Source organism: Entelurus aequoreus, linkage group LG05, assembly GCF_033978785.1.
Source record: "Entelurus aequoreus isolate RoL-2023_Sb linkage group LG05, RoL_Eaeq_v1.1, whole genome shotgun sequence".
In the NCBI taxonomy this organism is placed as follows: domain Eukaryota; kingdom Metazoa; phylum Chordata; class Actinopteri; order Syngnathiformes; family Syngnathidae; genus Entelurus; species Entelurus aequoreus.
The window spans coordinates 79645726-79658558 of NC_084735.1; the positions used below are offsets into that span (position 1 = coordinate 79645726).

The 12833-nt window shown below is 39.9% G+C and overlaps 1 protein-coding gene across 2 annotated transcripts in view; it reads right to left on the bottom strand.

Moving 5' to 3' along the window:
• zbtb16a (zinc finger and BTB domain containing 16a) overlaps nucleotides 1-12833 on the bottom strand; it is a 402353-nt gene that overhangs the window by 209083 nt on the left and 180437 nt on the right. For both annotated transcript variants that reach the window (XM_062049025.1, XM_062049026.1), the window contains one exon: nucleotides 5442-5539. In XM_062049025.1, the coding sequence (XP_061905009.1) occupies nucleotides 5442-5539 (98 nt within the window). The remainder of the gene's footprint in view (nucleotides 1-5441; nucleotides 5540-12833) is intronic.

The following is a 12833-nucleotide window of genomic DNA, read 5'->3' on the forward strand; positions in this document are numbered from 1 at the left end:
GGTAGCAGACATCAGTGGTGCTCAGCATACCAAAGAGCGTGTCTGCTCTCTCTTCATCTCTCTGATATTCTGTCTCTGTGAAGCCAGCTGCAGGATGAGGAAGATGATGATGATGATGATGATGATGATGGCGGCGGAGGCTGAGGGCTTTGGGACATCACGACAGTCAACACGGAGACGCCGTGTCAAACCCACGAAAGCCTTGAAAGTCAAAAATGGTGGAGGCGGAGAAAAAAAAAAAAAGGGGGAGCGCGTACAAGAAAAAGTATCAAAGAATCTTTGCCGCCACGTCGTCTCTTCGCTAACCGTCTCCTGTCTCGACACGGGCGCTCGTCTAGCGCTTTTCGCCGGCAGAAAAGACGCCTCAGAAGCGACAGCGACGACGCTCGCTGCGACGCCGCCGAGGAGACCAGAGTCTGCGCACTTTTGTTTTGACGCGTCGCCAAAAATACCTTGGCCAAATTCTCGCCGAGGCGGGAGATCTCGTTTCGAAAGACCCACGCATGACAGGGGTTTGCTGTTTTTGGGAATAAACGCAGTCAAAGATCCTCTATGTGACAGGTGCACTGTGCTGTTTATAAGGCCCCACTGCAAAAACACTATTCAAAGATCTTCTATACGACAGGAACACTCTGCTTTTGTCAACTGCCCCTCTGTATGACACGTTTTCTGTCGTTTTTTAAAATTATATTCAACAAAAACTCGAGTCAAAAATCTTCTATAGGATAAGTTTTCTGCTGTTTTTAGGAATCCGAAAAAAAACCCCCCACCTGTCAACGATCATCTACAGCAGGGGTGCTCACACTTTTTCTGCAGGCGAGCTACTTTTCAATTGATCATGTCACAGGGATCTACCTCATTCATATATAATGTATTATTACTTATTTATGAAATATATGTTTTTGTTAACAAATTAAAGGTGTTTAATGATAATACAAGAATGTTTAATACATATAGTTAATATTGTTAACAACTTAAAGGTGTTTAAAGATAATGCAAGCATGTTTAACACATATAGTTAATATTGTTAACAAGTTAAAGGTGTTTAATGATAATACAAGCATGTTTAACATATGTTAATATTGTTAATAAGTTAAAGGTGTTTAAAGATAATACAAGCATGTTTAACACATATAGTTAATATTGTTAACAAGTTAAAGGTGTTTAAAGATAATACAAGCATGTTTAACACATATAGTTAATATTGTTAACAAGTTAAAGGTGTTTAAAGATAATACAAGCATGTTTAACACATATAGTTAATATTGTTAACAAGTTAAAGGTGTTTAAAGATAATACAAGCATGTTTAACACATATAGTTAATATTGTTAACAAGTTAAAGGTGTTTAAAGATAATACGAGCATGTTTAACACATATAGTTAATATTGTTTACAAGTTAAATGTGTTTAAAGATAATACAAGCATGTTTAACACATATAGTTAATATTGTTAACAAGTTAAAGGTGTTTAAAGATAATACAAGCATGTTTAACACATATAGTTAATATTGTTAACAAGTTAAAGGTGTTTAAAGATAATACAAGCATGTTTAACACATATAGTTAATATTGTTAACAAGTTAAAGGTGTTTAAAGATAATGCAAGCATGTTTAACACATATAGTTAATATTGTTAACAAGTTAAAGGTGTTTGATGATAATACAAGCATGTTTAACACATATAGTTAATATTGTTAACACGTTAAAGGTGTTTAAAGATAATACGAGCATGTTTAACACATATAGTTAATATTGTTAACAAGTTAAAGGTGTTTAAAGATAATACGAGCATGTTTAACACATATAGTTAATTTTGTTAACAAGTTAAAGGTGTTTAAAGATAATACAAGCATGTTTAACACATATAGTTAATATTGTTAACAAGTTAGAGGTGTTTAAAGATAATACAAGCATGTTTAACACAAATAGTTAATATTGTTAACAAGTTAAAGGTGTTTAAAGATAATACGAGCATGTTTAACACATATAGTTAATATTGTTAACAAGTTAAAGGTGTTTAAAGATAACACAAGCATGTTTAACACATATAGTTAATATTGTTAACAAGTTAAAGGTGTTTAAAGATAATACAAGCATGTTTAACACATATAGTTAATATTGTTAACAAGTTAAAGGTGTTTTAAGATAATACAAGCATGTTTAACACATATAGTTAATATTGTTAACAAGTTAAAGGTGTTTAAAGATAATATGAGCATGTTTAACACATATAGTTAATATTGTTAACAAGTTAAAGGTGTTTAATGATAATACAAGTAAGTTTAACACATATAGTTAATATTGTTAACAAGTTAAAGGTATTTAAAGATAATACAAGCATGTTTAACACATATAGTTAATATTGTTAACAAGTTAAAGGTGTTTAAAGATAATAAAAGCATGTTTAACACATATAGTTAATATTGTTAACAAGTTAAAGGTGTTTAAAGATAATACAAGCATGTTTAACACATATAGATTCCTTTCTTTCATGAAGACAAGAATATAAGTTGGTGTATTACCTGATTCTGATGACTTGCATTGATAGGAATCAGACAGTGGTGCTGATAACGTCCCAGTTTTCAAACGGAGGAGAAAAAAAGTCCTCCTTTCCGTCCAATACCACATGAAAGTGGTTGGTTTTTGGCATCTTATTTGTCCCGCTTCCGAACTCCTTTGTATACACTTTACAATAAATACATTGGCGGCAAACTCCGTAGCTTGCTAGCTTGTGCACGCCAGCTTTCTGAGACTCTTATTTTGTTAGCGCAGGCAGGATGAAGCAGAGCTTTTATTGTGCAACTGTGCAGTCGGTCTTTGGAGTTTTGACGACAGGTACGGCGCCAGAGTCTGTTGAAATAAAAAGTGTTTCTCGCCTTCCTGTCGGTAATTTTTTCTTAATAATGAGCTGGCAGCAGCCAGCGTCATCTCAGAAGACCCTCGGGTGCCGTGAATGTCAATCAAGTGACGAAAGTGACGTCATAGTGAAGATTTATGATCGCTCATTTTTAGGACTATTTTTTTAAAGCCTGGCTGGCGATCGACTGACCAAAAACACAAGTTAACCATCCTCTATATTACAGGTTGTCTGCTGTTTTTTGGAACCTGCAGCAAAAACACTAATCAACGATTCTCTATATGACAAGTTTTCTGCTGTGTTTGTAATGTGTAACAAAATCCCCTGCCAACAATCCTGTATATCAGTGGTTCTCAAATGGGGGTACTTGAAGGTATGCCAAGGGGTACGTGAGATTTTTTTTAAATATTCTAAAAATAGCAACAATTCAAAAATCCCTTATAAATATAAATAAAAACCTATCTTTTTTTCCAAATAGTTCAAGAAAGACCACAACAAATGAGCAATATTTTGCACTGTTATACAATTTAATAAATCCGAAACTGATGACATAGTGCTGTATTTTACTTCTTTATCTCTTTTTTTCAACCAAAAATGCTTTGCTCTGATTAGGGGGTACTTGAATTAAAAAACATTTCACAGGGGGTACATCACTGAAAAAAGGTTGAGAACCACTGCTGTATATGACAAATTGCATTTTTTTTTTATATTTCCGCACTGCCGTTTTTTGGAATCTGCAACAAATACACTAGTGAGCGATCCTACATAAGACAGGATTACATTTGTACGCACCTGGTGAAAAAAACACTTCTATAAAAAGGACAACACAACAGAATCGGTTGCAAAAAGTGCCAGACAAACATCCTCATTATGTAACGTGCTAAACAAATACAATTCCCCAAAACAGCAGAACACTCTTGCATTCCTACTGTCCGGAACATCCTTAAAGGCCTACTGAAATGATTTTTTTTAATTTAAACGGGAATAGCAGATCCATTCTGTGTGTCATACTTGATCATTTCGCGATATTGCCATATTTTTGCTGAAAGGATTTAATAGAGAAAATCGACGATAAAGTTCGCAACTTTTGCTCGCTGATAAAAAAAAAGCCTTGCCTGTAGCGGAAGTAGCGTGACGTCACAGGAGCTAGTATTCCTCACAATTCCCCGTTGTTTACAATGGAGCGAGAGAGATTCGGACCGAGAAAGTGATGATTACCCCATTAATTTGAGCGAGGATGAAAGATTCGTAGATGAGGAACGTTACAGTGAAGGACTTGAGAGACAGCGATGGACGTATCTTTTTTCGCTCTGACCGTAACTTAGGTACAAGCTGGCTCATTGGATTCCACTCTCTCCTTTTTCTATTGTAGATCACAGATTTGTATTTTAAACCACCTCGGATACTATATCCTCTTGAAAATGAGAGTCGAGAATGCAAAATGGACATTCAGTGCCTTTTATCTCCACGACAATACATCGGCGAAATGCTTTAGCTACGAGCTAACGTGATAGCATCGTGCTTTAACTGCATATAGAAACAAAAAAATAAAGGATAGAAGGAAGGATAGATAGAAAATCAACAATACTATTAAACCATGTACATGTAAATACACAGTTAATGCTTACCAGGCTGGCGAAGGTTAACAATGCTGTGCTAACGACGCCATTGAAGCTAACTTAGCAACTTAGCAACGGGACCTCACAGAGCTATGCTAAAAACATTAGCTCTCCACCTACGCCAGCCAGACCTCATCTACTCATCAACACCCGTGCTCACCTGCGTTCCAGCGATCGGCAGAAGGACGAAGGACTTCACCCGATGCGTTTGGCGGCCCGGAGACGTAGGAAGTCAAGGTGAGGTCGGCGGCTAGCGCGGCTAGCGCTCCAACAAAGTCCTCCTGGTTGTGTTGCTGTAGTCCGCTGCTAATACACCGATCCCACCTACAACTGTCTTCTTTGCAGCCTTCATTGTTCATTAAACAAATTGCAAAAGATGTCCAGAATACTGTGGAATTATGAAATGAAAACAGAGCTTTTTGTATAGGATTCTACGGGTACCATAACTTCCGTTACTCGGACTTCGTCACGCGCATACGTCATCATACCGCGACGTTTCAGCCGGATATTTCCCGGGAAGTTTTAAAAGTCACTTTATAAGTTAACCCGGCCGTATTGGCATGTGTTGCAATGTTAAGATTTCATCATTGATGTATAAACTATCAGACTGCGTGGTCGGTAGTAGTGGCTTTCAGTAGGCCTTTAAAAACAGCAGAGCCTCTCCTGTCACTGGAGGATCTTTGAGTGGTGTAAATCCATTCCTTCCGGTAAGATCAGGAACTACTCAGCGCGTGTAAAAGTTGCCTTGCGCGTTCTGGGGATGGGTCAAATCCAACCATTTTCTACAGCTTGTCCCTTTTAGGGGTTGCTGGAGCCTATCTCAGCTGCATTCAGGCGAATGCAGAGGGTAAATTCACCACACCTAGTGTGTGTGCGACTATCAGTGGTACTTTAACTCTAACTTTAAGTGTTCGGACTGGTCTCGAGACGTCATAAAAGGCCAAGGCGGGTTTGATTCGCTCACCTGAATGGGACAGCAGATGCATGCGTAGACGGAGGCTGTCCAGGAAGCTCTTCCCGCACAGCTCGCAGCCGTAGGTCTTCATCCCGCTGTGCATCTTCCTGCGGACGGAGCGGAGAAACAAGCACGTCAAGAAAGGCATTTCAAAATAACCTGGTAAATAACAGCGGGCGTTATTAAACGGCCGCATCTTAAAGAGCCGCAGACGGCCGTGAAGCAAAAAAACACAAAGATTTATTCATGGCGTTTCGACCGCCCTCCCCACCTCAAACCAAACCGTCGTTGAGCTGTAACAGTTTGAGCTGGCGAGGTCAGACAAGACCGAGCGTCAATATTTGAATGTGTGGCCTCGAAGGTTGGCCAACTAAACGTGTGACAACAGCAAAAGTCTGCGGCTGGCCGATGCTTCCGTTACAAAAAATTAAAAAAAAAAAAAACACAAGAGCCCCCGGCTTGGAACAAAGCCTATAAAACTCTTGAGAGATATCTGAAAGTGCTCTAAAGCAATTAAGGTGACACGGATTGCCACACAGCTGCCACGGTTTGCTTTAAGCCTGGAGAGATCTTCAAACGCCTCGCCTGGAGACCGGTACACACACACACACAGGTTTGATTATTGGGGGAGTTGACACCTTCAAAGAGTGATCCGTTAAGATACATGGCACCTTGGTGATTGGTTGGGATTAATGCCGACACCTCGTGGCGCTCCCATCGGAAGAATACCAACAAGTAGTACCCATGTTTGGTTTTGCACATTGAAAACTGTAAGATATGGATTATAAAAAAACACACACCCCTCCTTCAAGTTGATTGTAACGGTGAAAAGTGTTTAAAAAACAAAACAAAACACTCCCTCGCCTCCTGTAAATGGTAAATTAAAGTTAAAGTACCAATGATTGTCACACACACACACTAGCAGGCATGTGATTTGACCACAATGAAAAAGACTGAAAAAATTTCCGGGGGTCTGGGGGACGAAGGCCCCCAGCCAGGTCCTGGTGGGGGGACAAGGGGGGCAACACCCCCCGAAGCTCCTGGTTTTTCACCAATTTAACATGCTAAAATGAACAAAGACAGCACCATTTGAAGAAAATATTTGAGTGTTTAAAGACATGAAAACATCATTAATAGAACATACATAACCCAATGATCCTAATGAATCACTGTATATCAGGGGTGTCAAACTCATTTTAGATGGGGGGCCACATGGACAAAAATGTACTCCCAGGTGGGCCAGGCTGGTAAAGTCACGGCACGATAACTTAAAAATAAAGACAACTTCAGATTGTTTTCTTTGTTTAAAAATAGAACAAGCACATTCTGAAAATGTACAAATCATAATGTTGTTGGGGGTTTTTTACACTTACATGTTGCGGTTAATAGTATTCTATCTTTATACTTTCTGAATAAATCATTTGATAATGTTCATCAGTCAACTCCTTGGTGTTTATTTTAAATCTATCAAGACAAAAAAATATCAAAATCAAATTACAGGACGTTATTTATGTAGTTTGCTCATTTTCCTCGACTGGTGTACCAATTATTTTGTTTTACATATGTAGCATAATCTACAAAGATACAAATAATTGCTATTGCGACATCCAGTGGACACATTTAGAACAGAAATTTCTTTCATTCAAAAATGTCGGTTCATTTTTAAACTTAGCAAACTCATCCCGCGGGCCGGATACTATCTGTTCGTGGGCCTGATCTGGCCCGCGGGCCGTACGTTTGACACCCCTGCTGTATATGGTTCAGTCCCAACAGTATTTAAGTTAAGTTAAAGTTAAGTTAAAGTACCAATGATTGTCACACACACACTAGGTGTGGTGAAATTTGTCCTCTGCATTTGACCCATCACCCTTGATCACCCCCTGGGAGGTGAGGGGAGCAGTGGGCAGCAGCGTAGCCGCGCCCGGGAATCATTTTTGGTTGATTTAACCCCCAATTCCAACCCTTGATGCGGAGTGCCAAGCAGGGAGGTAATGGGTCCCATTTTTATAGTCTTTGGGGGTTTGAACTCACAACCTACCCATCTCAGGGCGGACACTCTAACCACTAGGCCATTTAGTCACTAATATTTACATCTTGTGTTCATTTCACATCCACAGGTGTCACATCGATCAGTGTTATTATCCGCAGTTTATTTACAGTATTACCACATTACTTCAGTTCATGTAATGTAAACATTTCATTCTTTTCGCCAAAATAGGATATACATTTATGAAAATAATTAAACATGTTTAGTATTGTTTACTCATATTTGAATATATGAAATAATAATAATGTGAGGACACTGACATATTGCATGAAACAAGTGGGAAAATATTTACCTTCAAGATTGTTACACCACTGACAATAGTTTCAACAGACTACAAAAGAACATAATATTACAAAATAGTACTATATGCAGATTTATTTCAAATAAATTGTTAACTGGAATCAATAATGCGACTCTTTGAATTTCTGTAATTTCATAATATATTTTTCACGTGGCTTTTTATTTTTAGAAAAACCCATTCATATTTCGCAAAGCAATAATTGGTTAATATTTCAAACAAACATGCGTATTTCGCAGGCAAATATTTTTTAGCTTACCTCATTATTAACAACCCTGTCTGCAACTGAAGTGGGCGGATCTTTCCTCTCCATGTCTACGGCAGTTTAAAGGCCTACTGAAATGAATTTTTTTTATTTAAACGGGGATAGCAGATCTATTCTATGTGTCATACTTGATCATTTCGCGATATTGCCATATTTTTGCTGAAAGGATTTAGTATAGAACAACGACGATAAAGATTGCAACTTTTGGTATCTGATAAAAAAAAGGCTTGCCCCTACCGGAAGTAGCGTGACGTAGTCAGTTGAACATATACGCAAAGTTCCCTATTGTTTACAATGATGGCCGCATGAAGTGAGAGAGATTCGGACCGAGAAAGCGACAATTTCCCCATTAATTTGAGCGAGGGTGAAAGATTTGTGGATGAGTAAAGTGCAAGTGAAGGACTAGTGGGGAGTTGAAGCTATTCAGATAGGGAAGATGCTGTGAGAGCCGGGGGTGACCTGATATTCAGCTGGGAATGACTACAACAGTAAATAAACACAAGACATATATATACTCTATTAGCCACAACACAACCAGGCTTATATTTAATATGCCACAAATTAATCCTGCATAAAAACACCTGCGTGTTTGTTATGCTAGCTCCTAGCTCCTATGCTAGCTCCTAGCTCCATAGAACACGCCAATACAATTCAAACACCTGATCAACACACACAATCACTCAGCCCAAAAGACCGTTCACCTAACCCAAGGTTCATAAAGCTTATATATTTTAAAAAAGTTACGTACATACGCAAAAAAAAGTTGCGCACATACGGTCAAGCGATCAAATGTTTAGAAACCAAAGCTGCATACTCACAGTAGCACGTCTGCGTCTTTGTCATCCAAATCAAAGTAATCCTGGTAAGAGTCTGTGTTGTCCCAGTTCTCTACTGGCGTCTGTGTACCGAAGTCAAAAGTCCTCCTGGTTAGAGTCTCTGTTATCCGAGTTCTTCCATCTTGACTGCATCTTCCGGGAATGTAAACAAAGAAGCGCCGGCTGTGTACTGTTGTTGCTGACTACGTTCGAAAAATACTTCCATTTCGCACCGACAACTTTCTTCTTTGCTTGCTCAGCTTCCTTCTCCATAATGCAATGAACATGATTGCAACAGATTCACGAACACAGATGTTCAGAATACTGTGGAATTATGAAATGAAAACAGAGCTTTTTCGTATTGGCTTCAATGTGGAAGGCATACCCGTGTTCGCCGGGCCACGTCACGCGCATACGTCATCCTCAGAGGCGTTTCGAACCGGAAGTTTAGCGGCAAATTTAAAATGTCACTTTATAAGTTAACCCGGCCGTATTGGCATGTGTTATAATGTTAAGATTTCATCATTGATATATAAACTATCAGACTGCGTGGTCGGTAGTAGTGGGTTTCAGTAGGCCTTTAAACAAAAGATGAAGTCCGTAAGGTTTGCTCACTTTCGGTTGACATCCAAAAGTACCAGCTAGTGAAAAGTTTGTTTTCCTTGCTTCAAGTTGTTTCATATGTTTTTGGCGTTTCGCATGTACTTCCAAAGCCTTGAAACCTCGTGATCCATAGTCAATATTATCATGACACCACGTGCACAAAACCTTTCCGGGACGATCGATTTTCCGAATAAAATCGCCGAACAAAGGCGTAACTTTCTTCTTCCCAACAGTATCAGTGATTTCCCTTTCCATCCAGTCCCATCGGAACTTATTTTTGACATGTTTATCAATTTATTTTACTCGTAAAGCGTCCTTTCTCTCGAGAACCGACATCGTTTACATATGGAAAATGGCCGTAGTGACAACTATGAATGATGACGTTATTAACGTCATCATTCATAACAGATGTCCTGATTGGTCACAAGGAACATATCGACCAATCAACTACGGCGTAATATAAACTACGTCTTGAATCTTGATTTAGGGTCGGAAAAAAAAAAACGGAAAAACGGGAGATAATTATTTTTTTTCCCCCGAGATTAAAAAAGACGGAATTCCGACTTTAGACGGAAAAATCACATGCCTGCACTAGGTGTGGCGAAATTTGACCCATCACCCTTGATCACCCCCTGGGAGGTGAGGGGAGCAGTGGGCAGCAGCGGTGGCCGCGCCCGGGAATCATTTTTGGTGATTTAACCCCCAATTCCAACCCTTGATGCTGAGTGCCAACCAGGGAGGTAATGGGTCGCATTTTTATAGTCTTTGGTATGACTCGGCCGGGGTTTGAACTCACAACCTACCGATCTCAGGGCGGACACTCTAACCACTAGGCCACTGATGGTAAATGGGTAATACTTGTACAGCGCTTTTCTACCTTCAAGGTACTCAAAGCGCTTTGACACTATTTCCACATTCACACGCACATTCACACACTGATGACGGGAGCTGCCATGCAAGGCCCTAACCACCACCCATCAGGAGCAAGGGTGAAGTGTCTTGCTCAAGGACACAACGGACGTGACTAGGTTGGTAGAAGCAGGGTATCGAACCAGGAACCCTCAAATTGCTGGCACGGCCACTCTCCCAACCGCGCCACGCCATCCCTTCCTGTAGCTTTAGCTAACACACAACAAAAAATTAAAATACAGTATTTTCCGGCGCATAGGGCGCACCGGATTATAAGGCGCACTGCCAATGAATGGTCTATTTTTGATCTTTTTTCATATATATTATAGGGCGCATTAAAGGAGTCATATTATTATGATTTTTTTTTCTAAATGTAAAACACTTCCTTGTGGTCTACATAACATATAATGGTGGTTCTTTGGTCAAAATGTTGCATAGATGATGTTTTACAAAACTGTGCAGGTCCGCCTTTGTAGTCCATGATGACTCCGTAGTCGATTTGTCTCTATCTTCTTGTTATGGGACATTGATCCTCTGCTGTTGCCATTTCTAATATAAAGTAGTGTAAAGTTCTTACTTATATATGTCAGTAAACTCGCCATGAAAGCGCTAAAACATACCGGTGTAGTGAGTTTACTTTATTCACCTGAGGAACTTTAGTTATTAGAGAGTTCCGGTCGGACGGTTTTTCACGGGACACATTTCCGGCGGATGAGGAGAGGCTGCTCCGTTATTGATTGAAGTAAAGTCTGAATGTCATTAAAACAGTTAGCTCCATCTTTTTGACACTTCTTCCACTCCCGTCCTTGCACGCTACACCGCTACAACAAAGATGACGGGGAGAAGACGCTGCCGATGGTGAGCCACGTAAATAAGACCGGCCACAAAACGGCGCATCCTGAAGAGACTGTCAGAAAGCGGCTTGAAGATGATCTGTAAAACATCATCTATGCAACATTTTGACCAAAGAACCACCATTACATGTTATGTAGACCACAAGGAAGTGTAGTAATATGAGCCCTTTAATGCGCCCTATAACCTGGTGCGCCTTTTGTATGAAAATAGACCTGAATAGAACCGCTCATCGGCAGTGCGCCTTATAATCCGGTGCGCCCTATGGTCCGGAAAATACGGTAATCGTTTAATGAGTGCAACTAACAAAATGTATATAATCTGGACTACTCGGGGTGCCCGGAACTTTAAATATGTGGAGATAGTTTCCACACGGCTGCTAGGACAGGGCACAGATTAGAGGGGTGGTGTGTGTGTGCTATGATCTGTCTGGCGACTAAACATGAGATTTTTTAAATCTTTTTTTTCCTATTTTTATTTTTGCACACAAGTTAAAGGCCTACTGAAAGCCACTACTACCGACCACGCAGTCTGATAGTTTATACATCAATGATGAAATCTTAACATTATAACACATGCCAATACGGCCGGGTTAACTTATAAAGTGACATTTTAAATTTGCCGCTAAACTTCCGGTTCGAAACGCCTCTGCGGATGACGTATGCGCGTGACGTAGACCGGCGAACACGGGTATGCCTTCCACATTGAAGCCAATACGAAAAAGCTCTGTTTTCATTTCATAATTCCACAGTATTCTGGACATCTGTGTTCGTGAATCTGTATCAATTATGTTCATTGCATTATGGAGAAGGAAGCTGAGCAAGCAAAGAAGAAAGTTGTCGGTGCGAAATGGACGTATTTTTCGAACGTAGTCAGCAACAACAGTACACAGCCGGCGCTTCTTTGTTTACATTCCCGGAAGATGCAGTCAAGATGGAAGAACTCGGATAACAGAGACTCTAACCAGGAGGACTTTTGACTTCGATACACAGACGCCTGTAGAGAACTGGGACAACACAGACTCTTACCAGGATTACTTTGATTCGGATGACAAAGACGCAGACATGCTACTGTGAGTATGCAGCTTTGGCTTCTAAACATTTGATCGCTTGACCGTATGTGCGCAACTTTTTTTTGCGTATGTACGTAACTTTTTAAAAATATATAAGCTTTATGAACCTTGGGTTAGGTGAACGGTCTTTTGGGCTGAGTGATTGTGTGTGTTGATCAGGTGTTTGAATTGTATTGGCGTGTTCTATGGAGATAGGAGCTAGCAGAGGAGCTAGGAGCTAGCGTAACAAACACGCAGGTGTTTTTATGCAGGATTAATTTGTGGCATATTAAATATAAGCCTGGTTGTGTTGTGGCTAATAGAGTATATATATGTCTTGTGTTTATTTACTGTTGTAGTCATTCCCAGCTGAATATCAGGTCACCCCCGGCTCTCACAGCATCTTCCCTATCTGAATAGCTTCAACTCCCCACTAGTCCTTCACTTGCACTTTACTCATCCACAAATCTTTCATCCTCGCTCAAATTAATGGGGAAATTGTCGCTTTCTCGGTCCGAATCTCTCTCACTTATAATATCGCGAAATGATCAAGTATGACAC